Source organism: Rhinopithecus roxellana, chromosome 1, assembly GCF_007565055.1.
Source record: "Rhinopithecus roxellana isolate Shanxi Qingling chromosome 1, ASM756505v1, whole genome shotgun sequence".
Taxonomy (NCBI): domain Eukaryota; kingdom Metazoa; phylum Chordata; class Mammalia; order Primates; family Cercopithecidae; genus Rhinopithecus; species Rhinopithecus roxellana.
In genome coordinates this window covers 52,294,546-52,318,642 of record NC_044549.1, presented here as the reverse complement: position 1 = coordinate 52,318,642, position 24,097 = coordinate 52,294,546, and the positions used below count along the sequence as shown (strand labels likewise).

Sequence of the window (24,097 nt, the reverse complement as noted above, 5' to 3'; positions counted from 1 at the left end):
ACCCACCCACCCAACTACCTACCCACCCAATTATCCATCCATCCCTCCAGCCACCCACCTACCCACCCATCCACCCATCCATCTATCCATCCATCCATTCATCCATGTATCTGTCTACCTATTCATTATCCACTCATCCGTTTTGTCTGTTTATCCATCCATCCATCCATCCATCCGTCCATCCATCCATCCATCCATCCATCCATCCATCCATCCTGCCATCCATCCATTTTTCCATGTACCTACCCATCCATTCATTCATTTATCCATCCATCTGTCTGTCCATCTGTCTGATCATCTATTCACCTATCTATCCATTCATCCATCCACCCACCCACCCATCTGTCCATTTATCCATCTGCTTATCCATCCATCCATCCATCCATCCATCCTTATTGTCCTTGGTGTCACCCCCTTCTTCTTCCTTTCTTGTGCTGTGGCCACTGTTCCAGCTGCCATGTCCAGTCCCTGTCCCCTAGCCAGGGCTGTCTCCTGGACCCATGTCCATTAGCCTTCTCTGTGCCTGGTAGGTCTGCAGGAGCCTGATGAGGGTACCCCAGTGAGTCAGCAGATGTCCTTTATGTACATGGGCCTTGGTGGCTGTGGGGATGGCGCTATGAGATTCCTGGCAGGTCTGCTTTGTGGGTATCCACATGTTCAGCCTCAACTGGTTGGGGACCAGAAGTCCAGGTGGGTTCTAGAACCACTAGCCCGGTTTTTTTGCTGTTCCTATGGACCATCATCTGGGTCCCCTGTGAATTTGTCCTGGGCACTTCATGGAGTGGGAATTAAAGCCACAGATGAGATCCTCGTATCAAGATTAAACTCTTGGCCTCTGGAGTCAGGCAGACTTGGTTGGAATCCCAGTTCCTTTGTTTACCTGGGGCAAGTCACACAGAAGGAAGGCTCTTTCTCAGAGCCTTCATTGTGGCATCTATTAAATGGTGTTGTATTCTTTACCTTGCTCAGTGCAAGGACGAATGAGAGGATGCCTGTCAAGGGCTTTTGGCAGTGCCTAGCGACACACTCAGCATTGCCACTACTGTTGCTGTTACCGTTGCCATGCTTCAGTAGCTCAGAGGGGGAAGATGAGGCCCAGAGAAGGGCAGGATCTTGCCCCAGGCACATGCCGGGTCTTTGGCACAGCCAGGACTGGACACCTTGGCTCTAATGACTCTCACTTTTGCCCCAGGCTTTCTGCTGCCCAGAGTTTTATCTAGACCCAGTCAGCCTTGGCTTCAGTCAACCCAGATCTCTGTCACTATAATGCAAGATGGCAGAAGTCTGTGCATAGGGATTAAGATGCCTGCTGTCCACAGGTGCCAGGGCCCAGGAGATCATACAGGAAGAGCTCATATCCTGTGAGGTACAGATGGGAGAACAGATACCTGGATCTCCCATCAGGGTGAGGCAGGGGCAAGTGTATGGGGGTTGGACCAGGCCCAGCCTGGGCAGATCCACCAAAACAGATGGACCAACCACCCTCGCTTGTCCCATGTGGGTACAGAGAGTAAGTTGAGTCCAAGGAAATGCTACTTGCCGAGATTGGCTCTCAGGGGCTGGTTGAGTACTGGTGTGAAGGCCAGGTTAGCACCCAGAAGAGTCTGACCGAAGGTAGAGTTTGGGAGGAAGTCTGGCTTCAAAAGTCAACGGGCGGGTGGGTGGAAGGGAGGTGGGCAACAGAGTCAGGCATGATCCAGGCCAGAGATCAATGTTCCCTCCTTCTGTGAGGAAGGTGCTGGTGAGGGTGAGCTGAACCTGAATCCGGAGGTGCTGTCTAGCCTGTGGTGTGCTAGGAGGAGTCCTGGGCCCAGGTCTGTCCGCCGCCTGCCTGCAGTGCTGAGTCTCTGCAGGGCCAGACCGCCAGCCATCATGGCCCTGTCTCGAGGCACCGGCTGGGACTGATTGGGCCTCAGCTTAATGTAAACACCCTCCATATGAAACACGTTCCTCAGACGTGACTTCATGCAGCTACTCTCTATGTGGGCTCCACTGCCTGGATTGGGTGGGAAGGGCGGAGGCCCTGGGCTGGCACAGAGCTTAGAGGGGCTGTAGGCCTCTCCCTGAAGTCCTAGCTGCATGCTTTCCCCACAGCTGTTAAACAAAGAACTTCCCAAGGAAGCTCAGCCCCAGGAGCCTTCTCTTCCACTCTCACCTGTTCCCCAGCACAACCCTGGGAGATGGGTTTATCCCAGAATCTGGAGGCACAGAGAGGCCTAGTGCTGCCCAAGTTGACCCAGCTAGTGAGGGCCCAGGTCAGTGGTCACATCTGATCCAGTGGAGCCCAGATTTGGAGCTCTTTCTGCTGCTAAGGAAGGTCCTCCCTGATGTCACTGAGGTTAGGGGTCTGAATCCATTATAACACTTTAGTGAGAGCTTCCTTGTGGATCTGACCCTGTCCTATTGTAGGGGACTCAGTGATGAAGACTTGGACCTGGCTCTCATGGGTTCATTCTTACTGTTTGAGGTCTGTTCATTCATTTGCCCGTCCGTCCATCCATCCATCCATCCATCCATCCATCCATCCATCCACCCACCCACCCACCCACCTACCAATCCATCCATCCGTTTGTCTGTCTGTTTACCTGTCCATCTACCCATCCACTCATCCACTCATTCATCTACCCATTCATCTACCCATCCCTCCATTCAGCCACACACCCATTTGCCCATTCACTCACGTATCCATCCACCTACCCATCCTTCCATCCACTCACCCACCCACCCATCCACTCACCCATCCATCTATCCATGTACTCATCCATTCATCTACCCATCCATCTATCCATCCACCTACCCATCCATCCATTCAGCCACACACCCATTCATCCATCCACCCACGTATCCATCTATCCACCCATCCTTCAATCTACCCATCCACCTATCCATCTATCCTCCTTCATTCATCCACCCATCCATCCTGCTTCATCTATCCTTGCTGTCTGCTGGGCACACAGAGGCCTTGATGAGGACCCGCACTAATTTCCCAAAGCTGGTGGTCTCAGCCACCTACTCTGACCAAGCCGGCTCTGTCTTGAGCTCTAACTCCTGTCCTAGTTTCAGAGGCAGAGATGGCGGGCCGAGAGGCCCTGTCACTTGGCACAGAGGCCGAGCTGCCCAACAGCCTGCCGGGCGATGACCAGGATGAGTGCCTTCTCCTCCCGGGAGAGCTATGCCAGCACCTTTGCATCAATACTGTGGGCTCTTACCACTGTGCCTGCTTTCCTGGCTTCTCACTACAGGATGATGGCCGCACTTGCCGCCCAGGTAAGGGCCCTGATGGCCAGGGCAGGGGCTGTGGGCAGGGCTGATCTTGCCAGGGGAGTGTGGCATTTCTGAGGTGCACACTGTGGGGTCCTTCACCTCCTGCTACCCCATACGTTGGAACCCACAGAAGCCTGAGGCCTCCAGTGATGGGAGATTTGGTTGGCAGGGAAAATAGAAGCTTCCTTCCTGGAGCTCCATCTGCAGGGACCTGGCCCCAGTGCCTTGTCCTATATTTGAGTGCAGGGACAGGCTCTTACCAAAACCCAGCTATCTCCCCAATGCTGGGCCCATGGTGATCCAGAGGGATTTCCTCCCAACCAGTGGTCCTAGAATTGATTGTTGGTTTTTAATCTAGACACTCTTTTTCCTTTCCCCCCTCTCTTCTTCCTTGCCTCCTTTCCTTCCACCCGCTCTGCCCCCAGTAGCTGAGATTGATCTTTCCCAAGGTATATGCACACTTCAAATCTCATTTTCCTCTCCTGTGAAATGGGGTGGGGGATTAAACGTCAGTGCTCTGCGTGAGAAGGGCAGGTGCCTGGAAGTGCCTGAAGCCTGGCTGAAGACCTGAGACCTCCCCCAACCCCCTCTCTGCTCTACCCATGATAGAGGGTCACCCTCCACAGCCAGAAGCCCCACGGGAGCCTGCACTGAAGTCCGAATTTTCCCAGGTGGCCTCTAACACCATCCCGCTGCCACTGCCGCAGCCCAACACCTGCAAAGGTAAGCAGTGGGGGTGGTGTCTCCAGGACAGGACCCAGGGTCCAGGGAGTGGGTCTGGGCTGCTTGCAGGTGATGAGCTCTCTGGTGCTGGATATGTACAAGATGGCCCTTCCAAAGGGTGTGCTTCTGTTTTGGGATGATGGGCTTACCTGGGACTGAGTGAGGAGCTGAGGAAGTCACTGAGGAGATGTGATGTGGGGGGCAGCCTAGGGCCTGGTGTGTGACCCCAAACAAGCCAATTAGCTGCTTTTTGTCTCCATTCTTATAACGTTGAGGTAGTCATATCCTGGTTTGCCCACCTGTTGTGGAGACTGTGTTCAGCGATGCCTAGAAAGCCCTCTTCTTTATTGTTCTTCTCATTCCCTTCCCCCACTTCTTTCCCTGCCTCCTTCCTTTCTCTTCCTCCTTCTCTCTTCTCCTCCATCTCCTCGCTGCTCTTGCTGTCACTCAAGGCATGGGCTGGGATCTGAGTGGTGGGGGAGGTAGACCAAGAACATCGTCCCTGACGCCAGATGGTATTGGAGCAGACTTAATGGATGAACCTATGAAAAGGATCAGGAGTGGGGTTCCTTGTCTCCCAGCCTCCTTGCCTCCCTGCCTGCCAGAGGCGTTGTTTCTGTGTCTCACTAGTAGGTTAGAGCCAGGGATAGGGAATGAACCAGTGTGGGCCAAGGCCAGGGCCTGGTGGTCTCTGATTTCTGTGTGGTTTTCTCCAGACAATGGACCCTGCAAGCAGGTGTGCAGCACTGTTGGGGGCTCAGCCATGTGTTCCTGTTTTCCCGGCTATGCCATCATGGCAGATGGCGTGTCCTGTGAAGGTGAGTGCCTTGGGGTGCCCTCCTACCTGTGCAAACCTGAGTTGGCCTGTGATGGGGGCCTCCAGGTAGGCGTGACTGGTACCTAAAACCTGCTGAGTTTGTGCGGGAAAAGTCTTGGCTGCTATGATGAGCACCCCCAGTGGAGCAGGTTAAACAGTCACTCCCTCTCACTGTATGTGCGGTGTGTACATGCACTCCAGGCTGGGCTACAGCGGGCTGCAGAGGAACAGGGCCCGGGCTTCTCCCATGGTATTGCTCCACATTTCCTGGAGCAATGTTTCTCCCGCGGAGTGTGCACCTGAGTCCCTGGAGGCCTGGGTCAAACAGGCGGTCCTGAGATTCTGCTGAATCCCCAGAGATCGAGTCAATAGGTCTGGGTGGGTGGGCCTGAGAATTTGTGCTTCTAATGAGGTGATATGGGTGCTGCTGGTCTGTGGACACTACCTCCACTCTCCTTGCCCTGGAGGGTTGCCCTGGTCTGTGCAGCCATGTCCAGGCCTGGGTGGAGAGGGGGAAGGGGAAGCAATGCCAGTTGTTTTAAAGGCAGCCGGAAGTGTCCCCGATGGGGAGTGGGAGGGAGGCTGGACAGCAGGAATGCTTGGCTGAATCTGTTCCCAAATGAAGGACATTGGTGATGATTAGCTCTCCAAGGATCACATTCCTTCCACCCCCGTGACCCTGCCTAGGTCTGGGTCTTGTCTCTGTGGGGCCTCTGTGGGTCAGGACCCCCCACTGTAAAATGAGGCCATTGGATCCAGCACCTGCTGGGTTGGTTCCCACAGTGAATGGCATCTGAAGAACCAAGCTGAGAGGTCTCAAGACTTCACCTCCTGCCTGGGGGCAGGACAGAAATGGAGTATGCAGAGTCTAGGAAGTTTGGCAGTTCTGGCTCAGAGATGAGACCCTCATGGGTGTCTGGGGAGAACAGAGTCAAGTCTGCCTGGGTGAATACCCACATCCCTCTCAGAAGCTGAAAGCCCGTGTCCATCCCCAGCTGAGACTATGTTCTGATGTGGACAAACACTGTCCTGTGAGCCCAGAGAGGAGAGTAGACTTGCCCAGGGTACTTGACGTGGCAGTGACCGGCAGGCCTTCCTCTCCAATGCTGGGGGCAGCTCTCAGGTCCAGGTGGTGCTGGGTTCTCTGGGCCCCGCTCCCCATCTCCCAGGGCCCTGAAGATGTAAGGGCTGCATCTGTCCTGGGGCAGGCCTCTTTTGGGCCCAGCCCTGTGAGGCCCCTCTGCCTGTGCTGGTCATGCAGCCTGGCCCATGTCTGCACATCCCCAGGACCCCCTCCCTCCTCTGGGGGCCCTGGCAGTGAAAGCCAGGGTCCAGGCCATAGGTTGCAACGGGCATTCAGAGGGGCACCTGCCCTATAGAGGAGCACTGCTCAACTCTGCTGCATTGGAAATAATCAAGTGAGTTCCAAACATGTTGAGTACAAGAATGTTTAAAACACTTCCAGATTTCTCTTGAAACTTTGTGAAATCTGCATACAAGGTGTCCACACCCCTGTCCCCTTTTGGATGGAGCACAGACACTCAGTGTCCTGGAACCCCTGCGGGCCCTTCCCTGGTTTATGTTTCTGGCCTGGTCTAAGTGCTGGACTTTGCAAGCTCTCAGTGGCATGGTTCTCTTGGCGCCTGTGGATGTGGGAAGTGTCGAGTGCGTACGGGAGGCATCCTTTGGTCCTGTCCCCACTGTGACTGTGGACAGCCACCCACCCTCTCTGAGTCTCACCTTGCCACCATCCTTACTGGGGCATTGGGGATCAGCTCTGCACACTCAGCTACACACAGTCAGGCGGGGAGGCCCCAGGCAGGCCCCTGCCCCTTGCTGGGTCTCATTCTCCTGTCACTGATGCTCCGTGGCAGCCCATGCCCCTCTAACAGTCCTTCTGTTTTTCCTCCTGCGGCTGCCACTAGACCGAGACGAGTGCCTGATGGGTGCTCACGATTGTAGCCGGCGACAGTTCTGTGTGAACACCCTGGGATCCTTCTACTGTGTCAACCACACAGTGCTCTGTGCAGATGGCTATATCCTCAATGCGCACAGGAAGTGCGTGGGTAAGCCAGGGCCCCACCTGCCGCCCGCCGTCACAGCTCTCCGCTCTGCTCCACGCCAAACCTGCCACGCTGTCGCCACATGCCAAAGGGCCTGCCCTTTGCATGTGAGCTCTCAGCACAGCCGGCACCGCAGTGCTCCATGTCATGCCCTTGTGTCCTGGCGTCTTGTCCCGCTTGGCTGCCAGCTCCACCCGGAGGCTGCTTTCCCCAGGGACGTGTCTATGTGTCAGGGAACTGGATGTGTTGGCCTAGTGGATCATGGACCCCACCTGGGCTGCAGGAAAATGAGGGGGTCAGACATGCTGGGAGAAGGATAGCATGTGTGGGGTCTGGAGGCAGGAGGCCTGGGCTCCAAGCAGGACCCCCAGAAGCTCTGTGGCCTTGGATGAATGACTTGTCTTCCCCCAGCCTTGGTTTTCTCATCTGTAATAAGGAGGCTGTTGATCCTCTTTTGACGATTGTGTGACGTGTGCGGGGTAGCACAGAGCCCGGGCACCGTGAGCATGCTACAACAGCTACATGCCTTCCCCAGGGTCCTCCGCAGAGGCTGGTGGACAGAGGCTGGGGTCCAGCAGAGCCCCCCTTGCACACCAGCTTGGCATTCCTTTGCTATGTGACCTCGAGCAGCAGAGCTCTCCTCTGAGCCTCCCTTTCCTCCCCTCTGACCGTGGGGCCAGAGGACTGGGTGCGGGCTCATAACCGGCATCTGGCCTGCACATCGCCTGGGTCGGTGCTCAGTGATGCCTCTTTCTTCCCCTCTCTTAGGCCCCATGTGGGCCAGGCGCCAGGGCTCTGGGAGTGCTCTGTGCATACGTCTGCAGCCTCTGATATTTTCGCAGAGGACTGTAAGCCCTTGTCCTCCTCCAGTTTGTGGTCCCAAAGAAAGATAGACCCAAAGTAGCTGGGACTCAGGGCAGGCTGTGGTAAATACCATCACAGAGACACGCGCAGAGGGCGAGGTCATTCCAGCTGGTGGCATCGGGTTAGCATTTGGAAATCAGGAAGGGTATGCAGGGTGGAAGGAACAGCTCGAATAAAGGTGTGGAAGTAAGATCAGAACATAGTGCGTTTAGGGCATGTGACCAGAGCCCCATTTGTCTTCTCTGTGCTTGGGGACCATGTCCAGCCTGGACATATCCCCTTCCTTCCTCGCCTTTCACCGCTGGGCACATGAGCCCATGGTGCTGGGCTGAACGCCTGCTACAGACATGTTTGCCCTAGGCCTCTAGCTGTTGGCACAACATGCGCCTCCTGACCCTGCTTGCCAGCAGCCAGCCGGCTCCTCCTGTCTGTGTTGGGTCCGTGTGTGTGCGTCTGGGAAGGCAGATCCCACCAGGGCCCACGAGCACCCCTCCCATGATGCTCTGCCCTCTCGCGATGCCTGAGTATGCAGGCTCCTCTGGCTGCCTGGAGATAAGACCTCACACTAAAAGGGATTCCCAGGCAGCTGCAAAGTGGGTTCTGGGAATGAAAGAGCAAGGGCACATTCCATTCAGCAAAATTTATGAGCTCACACGCATTCCTTTATTTCTTTCCCTCCTTGTTCATCCTGTATAAACCCGTCAGCACCTCTTCTTCATCCTTCCATGCCCCTCGCACACGTGTTCATCCCGTCGTGTTAGCACCTGCGGCGCATTCTTTCTGTCATTTGTATGCCCACAAATGTCCACTGGGCTCTCCTGCAGTTCATTTGTTTGCTCTGCACTTGTTTATTAACCCAGGCAGGTGAGATGGGAGGCTCATGCTAGAATCAAGAGTGTGGCCTCTGCAGCCAGACTGCCTGCCTGTGCTGAAATCCTAGCTCTTTCAATTTCTAATATAAAGCCTTAAAACAGTTGGTTAAACTCTGAGCCTGTTTCCTCATCTGTGAGTGAGATAACAGCACCTACCTCAAAGTGTCATTGTGGGGATTAAATGAATTAGTCCACTTAAAGAATTTGCTAGTCTTGTGACAGCATTGTTATAACTCAGCCAATGTTACACTGAGGCAACCTGCAGAGGTAGTAAACTCCCCATCACTGGAGGTATGTAAATCAAAGTGGGACAGTATTGGGTGCGACCTGTGCCAGGGACTCCCCTGTGTTTACCATTTGCCTTTTGTGGTCTGTATTTTGAAGACTGTCTTGGGCACAGGGATAAGTGTTTCAGGTGGGCTGGGCTGCAAGAAGATGTGAGGGAGGCAGCCCCCAGCTCTGAGCCCCCCATGAAGTGGTGCTGCAGCAGTGCCTGAATGATGGGGCAAGGGTACAGCTCTGGGCCGGGCGCTCTAACTTCCGTTCTTGATCTGCCACATGGCTGTCCGTGTGACTCTGGTCCAGTCACAGCACTAGTGGGAGGCTGATTTCTTCCTCTGAGAAATGGGGCTTGCAGAACGATGTCCTCTAAACCACCTGACCCTGGTGAGCCTCCGCCCATGGTGCTGCTATTTATTACCATAATTCCTCCAGGCTGTGGGAGGCTCCTTGGGTTATGGGCATTTCTGGGGTCCTGGGAATGGTCTCCTCCTATAAGTCCAGCCTATAAATCAGAAGTCTTTATCTTGCCCAACCAAGCCTTCCTTGGAAACCACTGGCCCAGAACTGTCCCTTTCCCTCCTCCCCATTCCCAGCCAACCCCAGGTCTGCCTGGTCTGACACTGTTTGGTTCACCTGTAAGTTTGGAAGGGTCTCTTTCCCCAGGGCCTTGGCCTCCACCTCTCCACCCGGTCCCCTAGTCATCCTTGTAGACTCAACTCGAATGCCACCACTCCTGAGAAGTGGCTCTGATGGTCCAGACCACAGTGGGTAGTTCTCTGGCCGGAGCCCCCAAGCCTCCACCTGCCTGTCCTTGAGGGCCAGGGCTGGGGCCAACCCACCCGCTTGGTCACAGGAGCCTAGCACAGAGTTATGTGTGTGGAATGGATAGATAAGGAGAGGACTAGTGCACCTGACTGCCGCCACAAAGTGGAGCACCAGGAGGGAGTAAATGGGTCTGCCCTCCACACTGGCTTAGCACTGGCCTTGGGGCAGTTTCTGAGTTGGTGGCCCCTGTGGCCCCTGGGCAGTTTCTGAGTTGGTGGCCTCTGGCCACTGTGGCCCTGTGGCCCTGGGGTGGTTTCTGAGTTGGTGGCCTCTGTGGCCCCTGGCAGTTTCTGAGTTGGTGGCCTCTGTGGCCACTGTGGCCCTGGGGTGGTTTCTGAGTTGGTGGCCTCTGTGGCCCTGAGGCGGTTTCTGAGTTGGTGGCCACTGTGGCCCTGGGGTGGTTTCTGAGTTGGTGGCTTGTGTGGCCTGGGGGTGGTTTCTGAGTTGGTGGCCTCTGTGGCCCAGGGGCAGTTTCTGAGCCTCTGTGGCCCGGGGACAGTTTCTGAGCCTCTGTGGCTCCCCACCTCCCTTATGCGTCCTCTCTCTCCTTCATTGGCTTCTCCTCTCCCCAGCTGCGTATCCCTGGAATCTCCCAGGAGCTGGTCCTTGGCCTCCTCTCTGTGTGCTTCTCTTCCCTGGGTGGCCTCAGCCATCTGACCATTCTCAAGTTAGTATTCCCACTCAGACCCCTTGTGTGAACTCCAAGGCATGTCCTTGGCTGCCTCTTGACCCTCAAACTCTCACGGCCAGCAGGGTTCCCACCTTCCCCCACAGCCTACACCTCATAGCTGGCCTTCTCTGCCACCTGTCGAGCTGCTTGGCCAGAAGCTCTGGGCCCCTCCTCCCACCTCAGTTTTATCTCATCCATCAGTGGGTTTTGTTGGTTCCAGCTTCACAATACTTCAGAATCCAGCTGCTTCTCCCAGGCCATAAAAGGTAGTCCGAGCCACTGAATCTCCTGCCTGGATTCTCACCCCTATTCTCCAGCCCCTGCCAGGGATCCCTGCTCCAAATAAATCAGACCACTCTCTCTTCTGCTTGGAACTCTCTGTGGCTCCCACCGTTCCTCCTGCTCCCCCTCTTTCTCCCTTCTCTGCCCTGCAGCACACCCACCTCCTAGTGGGCCCTTGAACCTGCACAGCTGGCTTCCTTCTCAGGGCCTTCACGTCCCTGACCCATCTGCCTGGTCTGTCTGCATGGCCCAGTCTGTCATCTTGTGTCATCTTTGCTCAGATGTCTTCTTTTCTGAGAATCCATCCCTGACCCACCCCCCGGCAACGCCCCCACTGTACCTGGGCACTCCCTGTCTCCTGTGTCCTGCTCTGTTTTGTCCATAGCACTCCGCACCACCTCCATTTATGTTTGTTTATGTATTTATTGTGTCCTTTCCCCTTGAGTGTCTGCCCCACAAGGGCAGGGATTTCTGTCTTGGTCACTGATGTACACCCAGTGCCAAGAACAGTGCTTCGTGCATAGCAGGCGCTCAATAAATCTTTGTTGAATGAAGGGATGTTTGGGTGCCGAGACATCAGCCACATCTCTGAATGGTGAGCACCTTGAGGGCGGGACCTGGAGCTCTCTCCCTCCTGGTAGCCCAAGGTCTGCTGGCTGCACTCAGCCACTGTCCTAGGGACTCTGCAGCTTCTGACAGCCTCGCTCTCCCTGCAGACATCAACGAGTGTGTGACAGACCTGCACACGTGCAGCCGGGGCGAGCACTGTGTGAACACGCTGGGCTCTTTCCACTGCTACAAGGCACTCACCTGCGAACCAGGCTATGCCCTCAAGGATGGCGAGTGTGAAGGTGAGAAGGGCCCAGAAGGACCAACTGGAGGCCCTGCCCAATGGCCAGCTTTGCCCCACCCCTCCCTGGCCCCACCCGTGTCCTGCCCTGGCCACGCTCAGGCCTGGCCGTGCCCCTCTCCATCCCCTCCTTTCTAGCAAGCTCCCCTTAGTTGGGTTTCCTGCTGGTGGGAAGACCCCACGATGGTGGTGTTTGGGGCAGAGATGGGAGTCTGAGGCAGGGTGAGGGCAGGCTAGGTCCACCCTGGCTTTGCTCCTGCCTGCTGATGTCTGGGTGCCAGTTATGCCCCTTGCTGTGGCCTGGTTTGTACATTGAGGTAGAGCCCACAGAGGGTTCACTCCGTCCCTTTCACTGGAAAATTCCAGCCTTCTAAGCAGAGGGAGGGGTTTCATCCAACCCTTTCAACAAGTACTTCCTGAGCTGTTCTTACGTGCCTGCCAGGTCCTGGGTACCAGGGATCCAGGGTGGGGTGCTGTGGCCCTTCTCTGACCTCGTGGTGGGGGCAGTGGAGTCCACATAGGCACATGGAGATGGCAGAGTGACTGGGGGCGGGGGCCCCTGTAAGTGGTGGGTCCAGGGAGGCCCCCAGAAGAGGTGATGTTGGAGTTGAGACCTGAATGAGAAGCTTCAGGCAGAGGGGGCAGCATGCCAAGGCCTTTTGGGTGTGGGGAAGAAGCACTCTTGGCATGTTCCAGAAACAGAAAGTCTCCAGAGTTGAAGCCTTGCTACCTGTGCTACCTCCCTAAAGTGTGAACACATGACCTTACCTTACAGATTTAGGCACACGGTGGGGACATCCCCACTTCTGCCCCCTGCAAGTGTGGGACAGCGGCTAACAGAGCAGGCTTGGGAGCCAGTCCCCCAGGTTCTGGTCCTGGTGCAGTGCTCCCCAGCAGTAGAGCCTTGTCTGTGCCTCAGCTTCCCTGTTTGTAAGATGGGGCTTGTCATGACATCTACTTCTTTGGGCTGAGAGTGCCCAGAACAATGGTGGGACCAAGGAGAAGTGCAGTAAACATGGTTATGTTGCTATTACTCCTGGGACAAAGGCCATGCCAGCAACAATGTGGCTCTGCCAGCTTCCCGGAGAGATCTTTGTAGCCATCAGGGTCATGGGTCTGTGGGCAGAGATGTGTGGGCAGGGCTGCTGGGTGTAAAGGCAGGACCTGTCCCCCAACCCTTGACACCCAGCCTCTCTGCTGCAGATGTGGATGAGTGTGCGATGGGCACGCACACCTGCCAGGCGGGCTTCTTGTGCCAGAACACCAAGGGTTCCTTCTACTGCCAGGCCCGGCAGCGCTGCATGGATGGCTTCCTGCAGGATCCTGAAGGCAACTGTGTGGGTGAGTGGGGGCTGCAGCGCTGGGGATCTCCAGCCTAGGGCTCTACTGGAGGCATTGCGGGGGCTTTGAGGGCTTTAGAGACCAGGGAGGCCTGGCTTGCTGCTCCATTCCTCTCCCAGCCCCCTTGTCCCTACCTGTGAATGGGCATGTCAAGTGTTCAACCCTGGGGGCACCACTGCCCCCAAAGTGTAGCTGCTCCTATTACCTTGAGCTGTTGGCTGAGTTATTATTCAGTGGCCTCTGTGAAGCTATCTGTGGGGTTGGACTGGATGTGAATGAGTATCCAGTTTTTTTTAACCAGTCAGCAGTGGCTATGTGATAGATCATGACCTGGCACATACATCTACACACATCCAGGAAGAACTGGAACACAAATGTCCCCACACAGTACTGCGTGTGACACCCACTGAAATTTCCCATTTTTGGAGAATGCTCCTAAATTCTCTAAATTTGGAGTGAGACCTCCTAGAATGATTCCATGCTGCAGTCGAGGGTTGAGACTTACAGTTTTACAGACGCCGGCCTAGTCCCCAAGGGGGTCTGAGATTCTACCCGCTCTGCGCCCCCCAACAACTCCTTCCCTAAAATGGGTTGCTAACTTAGTCTCTGTGCCTCTAAAACGTCTTGTTAATGTGCTGTACTTCCCCGGCACCTATACCCCTGGCACGTGGTTGGTGTAGTTATCCTAGCACTCAACCTCGATCGCGCCCTGCCTCCAGCTGCTCTGTTGGGCAGATGTGAGAGGGCATAGGGCCAGCCAGCAGGAACTTGGGTTCTGGGAGGTGTATCCCTTGGGTAGTGGGGCACAGAGGTGGGACAGTCTGGCCCTGCAGCTCTGACCAGGGCTGGTCTGGAGCCTAGGACCGACCCCTCCCAGTGTGGCCCTGGGAGGGGCAAGGGCCTGGGAGGACGCCATGCCAGGCTCCCTCTCACCTCCACCTGCCTCTGCAGACATCAATGAGTGCACGTCACTGTCCGAGCCATGTCGGCCAGGCTTCAGCTGCATCAACACAGTGGGCTCCTACACGTGCCAGAGGAACCCGCTGATCTGCGGGCGCGGCTACCACACCAGCGATGATGGGGCCAAGTGTGTGGGTAAGGCCAGCCGCCCCCACCCTGCCAGCCAGCCCGGCCTGTCCGCTTCCCCACCCGTGGGAGGTGTGTGTGGAGGGAGCTCCAGAACTCAAGGTACCCTGCTCACCCCCCACAGACGTGAACGAGTGTGAGACGGGTGTGCACCGCTGCGGTGAGGGCCAGGTGTGCCACAACCTCCCCGGCTCCTACCGCTGTGACTGCAAAGCGGGCTTTCAGCAGGACGCCTTCGGCCGGGGCTGCATCGGTAGGTAGGCTGGTGGCCAGGACCCGTGGGGAACACCTGGCTGGGCCCCTGCCCTCTGTTCACTCCACCTCCCCGTGCCCAGCACCTCCACTGCCTGAGTGGGGCCCACCTGCTGGAGCCCCCAAGGCCGCCTTCCAGCAGGCCTCATCCTCCTGCTGGGCCTGCCAGGGCCTGGCTCTGGCCCCCGCCCCCACCTTCTCAGTCCCTCCTGTCTCATCCTTGTGACTCTGCCCCTCTTAGTCTGGTCTTTCCTGCCTCCCTCAGTCTCTGTCACCATCTCTTCTTGTCTCTTGCCTTGCCTGTGTCTGTCCCTCTGGCCTCTTCCTCTTGCCTTCCTCCGACACCCTTGCTGTCTCCTCGCCACCTGGTCTCTTTGCCTCTCTCTTTGCCTGTCCTGGCCTCTCCCGGTCTTTCCTTCTGGGTCCCTCTCCTACTTAGCCTCCCCTTCAGCCCTGGATGGCCCCTGGGGGAGCTGGCTTCAGGGCCACCCACCCTGTGCCTGCTGCCTGCCCTCCCACAGACGTGAACGAGTGCTGGACCTCACCAGGCCGCCTGTGCCAGCACACGTGTGAGAACACACTAGGCTCCTACCGCTGTTCCTGCGCCTCCGGGTTCCTGCTAGCAGCGGACGGCAAGCACTGTGAAGGTACGCTGGCCCTCATCTCTGACCCCATGCTGCCTAGTATCCGCAGGGGGCAGACCCACCGTGGAAAACCCAGAGCCTTTCCCGACCCTTCACTCTCACATGTTCACCCACGCTGGCCCCTCCCTCCTTCTCTGTCTGACCCAACCCTCTCTGGCCTCCATGCTCACCTTTCTCCTGTTTTTTTCTGTCCTGAATTCCCCTGCTGAGGTCCTGGGGCCTCAGCTCCCTCAGTCCAGAGAGGCTGGGTCTCTGTGTCGTCTGTACCCACAAATGGGGTATTTGAGGCCTCCAAGGTCCGTGTACCCACCTGTGCGGGATGCGCCTGTGGGAATCCCGCTGAGGGAAGGGCTGTAACATTATTCCCATATGTGCTCATGGTGCTGTTGGCCCAGCTCAATGGGGACTGATGTGGAGTAAGGCCACCAGGCTGCTCAGTGAGGGGGCGAGGGGCCAAGCTAGAGGGCCATGGGGTCTCGGCCCCATTTACCTGGCATGGTCTTTCCCAGCCCCTCCCCAGGTTGGAGGAAATTCCCTCATTTTCTCCTGGTGAGGTGAGTTGGCTGAGACCCCTGGGAGGCCACGGATCCCTTCCCAGTCACCGGGCCTGGCAGGAAAGCTGGCCCTCGAATGGGTCAACCCCAGTCCAGCCCAGGGAGCTCGGTGGGCCTGGCTGTCAGACTGTATTTGGATGGGCTCTCCAAGGCAGACTTGGGCCCTGCTATGACTGCCTGCTGGTGTCCCTGCAGACGTGAACGAGTGTGAGGCCCAGCGCTGCAGCCAGGAGTGTGCCAACATCTATGGCTCCTACCAGTGCTACTGCCGCCAGGGCTACCAGCTGGCTGAGGATGGGCACACCTGCACAGGTACCTTCCCCTGTCCAAGGGCCGCCTTCCAGAGAGGCACTCCTTTTGCTTGTGCCAGGCTCCCCGAGAGTCCCTCCTGGGCCATGTATACAGAAAGGTTTTAGCATCAGATCTGAGTTCAAGCCCCAGCCCTGCAGCTTCCTGGCTGTGTGACCTTGGGCGGATTGCCTCTCCACTCTGACCTCAGGCTTCTCCTCTGTAAAATGGGAATAATGGTCCCGACTTCAGGGGGATGAAGAAATAAGTTTACATAGGTGCCCGTGACTGGCATCTGATTGTCCCCTCAGCTGGTAGTAGGAGTCAGGGAGCAGCCCTCGGGCATGAGCACTGGAGTGAGAGTCCTGTTTTGCTTCGTGGACTCAGGCAACTCTCTTCTACTCTCTCAGTCCCCTTGTCTTCATTTAAAAAATGGGCCCCTAAGCTCTGTGGCTATGACAGGGACAGGCTGAGCTGGGCTCTGTGGGTGGATAAGGTTCACCAGGGGCTACACCTCTCTCTGACAGACATCGACGAGTGTGCTCAAGGCGCCGGCATCCTCTGCACTTTCCGGTGTCTCAATGTGCCAGGGAGCTACCAGTGTGCATGTCCTGAGCAGGGCTACACCATGACGGCCAACGGGAGGTCCTGCAAGGGTGAGCAAGTCCCCCTGCCCCTGCCTCCACCAGGGCCTTGGGCAGGCTCCAAGCAGGCACGGAAAAGCTCACAGAGCTTGCATGCACTTGGAGCCCCCATACCCGATGAATAAATGCAGGATGGCCAATGCTACCAGTGGCCATGTTAATTGAGGTAATGCCTGGGATGAAGAAGGTGACAATCTTGCTGCTGCTCAATCCAGCTTAGAATCTTCTAGGCCTGTGCTCAGCTCTGGACTCTGTTCTGAGAGTGGAACAGGGATACTGTGGGGTGGTTTTAAGGAGGCAGGAGGCCTGTCTAGTGAGGAAACTGCAGAAGAGCCACAGGGATCCCAGGCAGTGTCCCGAGTCTCTGCAGTGTTATGCAGGGACAAGGAGATAGGCAGGTCTGTGGACCCAGAGGGTAGGGCGAGATCCCGGGGAGTAGGGAAGGGTGTCATGGGGAGGCTTATCCTAGTCCTGGTGCAGAAAGGCACTCTCCTCATCAGAGCTGTGTAGAGCTGGGAGGGGCTGCGCAATGGGAGGGTTCCCCACTCCCCTGCTATTGAGGATGTACAAGGGCTGGGCAGTTAGCTGTCGAATTTGCAAGAGAGGGTACTATGTCCCTGGAGAGAGACCATCTTCTCTGGTATTTAATGTTCCTCCTCTGCTAGAGAGTCATAATTCTAAGGTCAGTGCCATTTGCCACCAGATTCTGGGCCTGGCAAGCCACCAGGGCAAGGTGAGGGGCCAGGATGCAGAAGGGGTCATTGCCTCAGGAGAATCAACCACTTAACCCCTCAGCCCCTCGGTCCCTTGGTGCCGCAGAGCTCAGACCTCCTCCTGACTTCAGTGGCCAGGTCTTCCCCACACATGGAGCTGAGAACATGGAGTTCCCTGGGGTGCAGCCTTCGGGGTGTGACCAGGGTCCTGGCCCAGCCTTGGGCATCTTCTTGTCCCACAAAAGCAGGTCTTGGTGTTCTGGGGACCAGGGGGCAGAGTTAGCACTCAGAAGGGTTTGGAGTTAGGCCAGCACAGTGCAGGCTGGTGGTTGCTACCTGTCAGTGGATCCTGAGATCGAGTCGGTAGACTTCAGCCAGCTGTCTGTGTTCTCCTTTCTATTAGCATAGAACAGAAAGCAGTATAGGGCAGGGTGGAGTGGCGCGGCATGGGGCAGGTCAGAGTGCATTGTGCCCCTAGGTTCCACCCCTTAGGTGTGTACGTAGTCCCAATGCACAAGGAGTCCTTTGGGCGGACTTATATCAGAGTCATAAGTTAAATCAGAAGACCATGAGAAGACCCTATAAATCACTGACTGGGAGGCCTGCTGGGCCCACAGAAGCTGGCTTAGGTCTGGCTGGCTGCAAAGCCCTCTTCTTTTTAATTAAAAAAAAGTTGATATGGACTCCATAAAAGGTAAGGATTCTACTCACCATGTCCTCAGCTTGGCAGGAAATACGACTTTATCCTTCTGGATAGTGATTTCACATGTGACACCAAGGCCCTGTTCCTGGGGGCAGAACACAGGTGTGGCCACTTCAAGGAAGCCCCATCAGACACTGCAGTGACATTTGCTCTTGGAGGAGTTTCAGGTTGCTAACCTGTCTACACTGAGGACAGACTCCCTGGCTCTTTATTTTCCGACCCACACCGAGCCCCTGGGGGGTGCTAGGGATACCTGGATGCCCACATGTGCCTGGCTGGCCACTAGAGAGGGCTTCCCGGGACCTGGCATATGCCCATCGTGGGTGCACCTGACCCCAACGCTTCTCTCTTGCCTGGGCTTGCCCGCCACCCCGTCTCTGCGTCCTCTTCTTGGGGTGGCTGCCCCTCTGCTCCAATGGCTTGCTCTGTGTTGAAGAACTGGCAAGGCCAGGTCCCCTCTGCAGGCTCCCACTGTGCCACCAGCCCCCACCAGGAGATCGGGGCAAGGTAGAGCCCCACACCTGCACATGTGCCACCCTCGCTTCCTCTCCAGACCTTCCTTCTGGAGGAGCCTTCTGACTCACATGGTAGGCGAGGGCACAGTGGGGGCTGCCTGTTCCCCGGCCTCGTCCATTTCCCAGGTCACTCCATGTAGCCACTTTTGCAGCTCCTGACCTTCGGAGCTAAGAGGCTGTCCTTTTGTCGTGTTCTGGCTTGGGCCAAACTCTGAGGTCTCTCGGCACAAACAGGGTGGGGGAGGCTGGCTTGGGGGAAAGAACATGCTGGATAATGTCTCTGTTAGCCTTTAGCCCCTCTCCAATAGTTAAAAAAAAAAAAAAAAAAAAAAAGGACAGGAAAATCTGAAGGAATTTAGACTCAGCCTTCTCCCCTGGAATGCACACTTCATGAAGGTAGGGCCCTGTCTGTCTGGCTCACCAGCATCTAGAGCAAATGCCCAGCAGTACATAGTAGGTGCTCACTGGACATTTGACCCCATGACTGAGCTGAGAGGGAACCACTGCTCATGTTTGCATGCATTTCCCTCCAGTCTTTCCCAAAGCAGATATAAACACACACACACACACACACATACACACACACACACACACACCCCACTTGTATGAAATATCAGTCGAGGCCATGCTGAAAGTCACCCTGCGTCCTGCTTGCTTCTGTGTAGTAAGAGCCCTTCTCTGCATGCCACTCGATGGGCCAGGCCAGCTTTGAGCAGTGCCCTCAGTCTTGACCCTGAGCTGTTGTGGGCTTCTGGGCCTCAGGTCCTTCAGACGCCCTTGGAAGCCTCTCCCGGGGCTGCATTTTGTGGGACTCCCCTGTTTCGTCCTTTTTGCTCTGTCTCCCACTTTTGCACATCTGAGTTGCGACTGACCTGCGGCTGACCCTGGCTGTCTCTGATGAGGCTGCGATGGCAGCCCTGGATACAGGGCCTAGTCCGGCTCCCACGTTAGCCCTCACTCTCCAGGGGCCTGGCAGCACCGATGGGCAAGGCCCTGGGGCGTTAGGGAAGACCTGCGACTGACCGCCTCCCGCAAGCTTGGTGAGGCCAGGCCGCAGCCACTCACCCTTCTCCGCCCTTCCCTTCTGGGCATCTCCATCAGTATCAGCCCAGAGCCAAAGCAAAAAGCTCCCACATCCTTCCTGCCCCACTCACACAAGCTCTGGGGTCACTGAAGCGGGCCACCCGGGGCATAGGCTGAGGAGCAGGAGGAGGCCCTCTCCATGTGGAGTCTGCTAGCGAATAATCAGCAACCCCGGGACCACCCAGTTGAGCTCTACCCTGCCTGGCCTCTTGCCATGTTTTCTCCCACTCATCTCTGCACCACCCTGGGGCCCATTTTATGGAGGGAGGGAAGTGAGGCCCAGAGAGGTGAACAGATGATGTGAGCTGACCCCCTACAAGAGAGCCTGGTGGCCAAGAGCCCAGAGTCTGAGGTGGGCCAGAGGTATTGAGTCCTGGCCTTGCCCTGGCAGCTGTGTGACCCTGGGCACATTTGTGGACACCTGCACCTACCCCGTGGGGTTGACGCAGAGTCCCTCAGGCATCACAGGGATGTCAGGCGGTAAACTCTGGAGGCAGGCTGACTATTGGTGTTATTACTATTATGTTGTTGTTATTCTTAGGAGTCAGCTTGGCATCATGATTGGATCACAGATTTTGGCATCAGGCATGCCTGGCTTGCTGCCCTGGTCACTGCTGTGTGACCTTGAGCAAGGCTTTGCCCCTCTCTGAGCCTCTACACCCTCCTCTGAGGAATCCAGTGACCCTCGCTGCACAGGGCTGGTGTGAGGACTGAGTGAGGAGAAATTCCTACATGGTGTCAGTATGAAGGATTGGAAAACAAAAACTGAAGCCCTCTGTGACTGCCCCTGGAAGACCCCCTGCCCTACCTCACCGGACTTCCCTGAGGCCTCCTGAGGCGGCCCTGTCTGGGCTGAGCAGCTCATCCTCAAAGTTTCTCAAGAACCCATTTCTAAGACCTTTTGTCCTCCAGGGTGCCTGTGGGTTACACACACACACACACACACACACACAGACACACACACACACACACACAGACACCCCTACCCCTACCCCTGCTTCTCTGAGCTTTTGTGAACGGTATCTATTCATATGTCTGTTGACGTTTATATGTGTATGTTTCTTTGTCCCAAATGGGCCCTCTGTGTGTGTGTTTCTGTGCACCCGTGTGGGTGTGCGTGTGCTCACGTGTGTGCTGAGCCTATGTGCCTGTTGGAGTTGCACATGTTATGTTTGCTCTGAACCTACAGGAAGCGTGAGCACATCTGTTGCTCATGTGGGACATTTACTCATAGCTCTGCCTCTCTGAGTCTGAACTTGCAAGTGATGGGTCTTGGACTTCTGTCCAGCAAGATGTATTGAGCGCTGCTCCATGCAGGCAGGCACTCCACTGGGCACTGGGGACACCATGGGAATGAGAAAGACAAACACCCGTGCCCTCCTGGAACCCAGGTTGGAGGGGGATGGTAGAAACATACAAAACATGCAGTCATACAACACACCACAGCCTCGGTGTGTTGCAGAGTGTGACGAGCTGTAGGAGGGTGATAAAATGGGGTGGGATGGAGGGTGATGGGGCAGGAGGACCACTGTAGAGTGGTCAGGGAGGCCATCCTGGAGGGGGTGGCTCAAGATCTGAGAGTTAAAAGATGAGAAGGAGCCAGCAGTAGGAAAAGCTGGGGAAAGCATTCCGGCAGCAGCAAAGGCCCTGGGGTAGGATAAGGGTCAGGCTATTGGGGCAGCCCAAGGATGTCCAGCAGGACTGTGGCCCCTGTGGAAGAGAAGGGGCTTGGAGAGGCCAGAGAGGCCTTACACTGTGTGGCTTGGCGTCCAGAGGAGGGACTTGGGCTTTATTCTGGAGCGCGAGAAACCTTGGGAGGGCATGACATGAGGTGATTTACACTTTAGAACAAGGCCCCCTGCTGCAGGTTCCGAGCAGGTGAGATGGGGCATGTGTGTGCAGGGAGGCACGTGGGCTGTTCTCACAGGTCATGGGGCCCAGGCCTTTCATGCAGGCTGGGGAGTTTCAGGCTGGGCCCCCCAGCTGTGGGGACCCTGCCATTGCCCCTCTTCTCTCCCAGACCTGGATGAGTGTGCACTGGGTACCCACAACTGTTCCGAGGCTGAGACCTGCCACAACATCCAGGGTAGCTTCCGCTGCCTACGCTTCGAGTGTCCTCCCAACTATGTCCGAGTCTCTAAAACGTGAGTGTCCCCACCCCAGTCCCAGTCCCAGGGAGCCTGTCCTAGTCCTGTACTATCCAGGGGAGAGGCCGAGACATGGGCGCCTGCCTTGACCACCTTCCTCTCTTCCCAGCCCCTGACTGCTGGGTCTGCGGGCTAGGTGACCAAAACAAATATAAGTACCTTGTAGAGAGTTCAAGGTTGGGAGAAGAAAGGGGAAAAGACACACAGAAAACACCAGCCCTCCTCCTCATTCACACACATAGTAGTTACTGCTGTGCGACCAGTTATCCCAACCAACATTTAACACCATAAAACAGCAGATACTTACTCTTTGTCACGCAGTGTCTGAGGGTCAGGAGCCTGGGAGTGGTACAGCCAGGTGGTCTGGCTCAGGGTCTCAGGGGCTGCCTGTCTGAGCTGCAGGGTCCTGCCACCGCTCTGTGGCTCTGGGCAGGAGGCCTCAGCTCCACATCACAGGAGCCCCTCCAGGAGGTTGCTTGTGACATGCCACTCGCCAGCTCAGGGTATCAGGAGTGCGAGTGACAGCCCCTTAACCACACTTAACCTCAGAACTGACAGACCGCTACTCTGCCACCAGCCACACAGCCCAGCACTTGGGAGGGACCCTGGGAGGGACACTGGGTGCACTGGGAAGAAGGGAGAAGGGAGGAGGAAAGGAAGGAGAGAGGGAAAAGGAAGGAGAAAGGAAGAATGGGAGGATGGCAGGAGGGAGGAAGAAGGGAGCATGGGGACAGGTAAGAACTGTTAATGAGCCTGGCCGGTGCCATGCTGAGCTCGCCCATTCCAGTGAGCCTGTGAAGCTTTTATTAACCTCATCTCACAGGCTAGGAAACTGAGACCCAGGAGATGTAAGGGGTCTTACCTGAGGCTTCCAGGCCATTAGGGAGAGAGCTGGCCCTTGATCCTGCCGCTGAGCTGTGCCATCTGTGTTCCTGTCTGGGGTTGGGGGGAGGTGGGCGAGCCATGGGTGACCCGGCCCATCCTCCCTGCAGGAAGTGCGAGCGCACCACGTGCCACGACTTCCTAGAGTGCCAGAACTCGCCGGCACGCATCACACACTACCAGCTCAACTTCCAGACGGGCCTCCTGGTGCCTGCACATATCTTCCGCATTGGCCCCGCGCCAGCCTTCACGGGAGACACCATCGCCCTGACCATCATCAAGGGCAACGAGGAGGGCTACTTTGGCACGCGCAGGCTCAATGCCTACACGGGCGTGGTCTACCTGCAGCGGGCTGTGCTGGAGCCCCGGGACTTTGCCCTGGACGTGGAGATGAAGCTCTGGCGGCAGGGCTCTGTCACCACTTTCCTGGCCAAGATGCACATCTTCTTCACCACCTTTGCCCTGTGAGGTGCTAGCACTGGCCACCTGCGCATGCGACGCAGCCCAGGGTTCACACTGCTTGGGAGGGACTGGGTCACTATTGTGGTTTTTACTATAACTTTGTAAATTAACTTAATTTTGCTGACTTGACTCCTGTGGGCTTCTGGACCCCTCCTCTGCCCCGCAGGAGGAAGTTCCATGGCAGGTGGTGCATTCCCACGTGGGCACCAAGTGGAAGCTTGCGGGGTGGGCCACGGCCATGGTGGGTGCCCTGTGGGTGAGACTGGGTGATGACCTGAGGACCAGAGACACACGACCACATTGGGGCTCTTGGACTCCTCTGGATGACCCATCCCCAAAGTTGACATTCCATTTCATGTTCCACTGTGATTCTTTTCTTTTTTAAAAAATCATTTTAAAGTTTTTTGTTTAATTATAAAGTAGTACATCTACATTGTAAAAAAAAAAAAAAATTCAACTAGTATGAAAGGGTTATAAAGTAACAGAGGAAAACGCCTCTTGGTCCCTTTACTTTTGTAAAGTGTTCAGAGTTTGACAACCTTGTCCAGATGTCACAGGGCTCTATGGCTTGGCCAGCATGTCAGTTCATTGATCAAGACCTTGGTGTCCTTCTCAAATAACGAGCCCCAAACCTGGAGTTCACTTTGGGGTGAGGGCACCCCAGTGTGAGCAGCCACTGACCGGGCCCTTTATTCTGCTTTTACTACTTCAGCTTTCCCTCCTCCTTCCTCCCTCTCCCCGCTCCCTCCTCTGCCTTCCCCATATGGGGACCTCCGCCACTGGCCTGTCACTTGGATGTCATCCAGAGCTTGGCCCCTGTTGCTGAGCTGTCAGGTCAGGCAGTAGACCTGGGCAGGAGCCTGAAGGAACCTGGGAAACTGAGGCCCTGAGAGCGGAAGGGATATGCCCCCAGCCCACAGCGAGCATCAGACAACACGTTGGGACCCAGCTCTGAGGATCCTGCTCGGGCTCCATGGGTCTAGAGTTAAATATAGGGGGCAGCAGCCAGCACTTTTAAAGTGACGTAGAATAGAGCAGATGAGATGTGAGTGCTTCACACCCTGTAAAGAGAAGAACTGCTTCACCAAACCACAGCACGTGTCTGTGCGTGTGGCGTGTGTACCTACGTGTGGGCACGCCAGCTCTGGCTTGTGGTAGAAAGTGTTTCTCACTGTGGGTGGAAGGAAGCAGGCCTGTCGGGGTGCGCTGGGGAGCACACACCCTGTGTGAAGGGGGCGGCTACACTTGGCTCCAGCAACGGCCGCCTTCTG

The 24,097-nt window shown here is 56.3% G+C and overlaps 1 protein-coding gene across 2 annotated transcripts in view; it reads left to right on the top strand.

The window, feature by feature from the left end:
• The window catches only part of FBLN2 (fibulin 2), a 90,530-nt gene extending 67,209 nt beyond the window's left edge, over window positions 1-23,321 (top strand). Inside the window, exons 6-18 of one of the 2 annotated variants that reach the window (XM_010384472.2) lie at window positions 3,058-3,267; window positions 3,874-3,987; window positions 4,704-4,805; window positions 6,730-6,870; window positions 11,379-11,513; window positions 12,716-12,853; window positions 13,805-13,948; window positions 14,064-14,192; window positions 14,713-14,838; window positions 15,585-15,701; window positions 16,205-16,333; window positions 21,356-21,479; window positions 22,475-23,321. In XM_010384472.2, coding sequence (XP_010382774.1) covers window positions 3,058-3,267; window positions 3,874-3,987; window positions 4,704-4,805; window positions 6,730-6,870; window positions 11,379-11,513; window positions 12,716-12,853; window positions 13,805-13,948; window positions 14,064-14,192; window positions 14,713-14,838; window positions 15,585-15,701; window positions 16,205-16,333; window positions 21,356-21,479; window positions 22,475-22,832 — 1,967 coding nt within the window. In that variant the 3' untranslated portion in view covers window positions 22,833-23,321. The remainder of the gene's footprint in view (window positions 1-3,057; window positions 3,268-3,873; window positions 3,988-4,703; window positions 4,806-6,729; window positions 6,871-11,378; window positions 11,514-12,715; window positions 12,854-13,804; window positions 13,949-14,063; window positions 14,193-14,712; window positions 14,839-15,584; window positions 15,702-16,204; window positions 16,334-21,355; window positions 21,480-22,474) is intronic. The other variant, XM_010384473.2, reaches the window with a different exon arrangement.
• The last annotated feature ends 776 nt before the right edge of the window (window positions 23,322-24,097 follow it).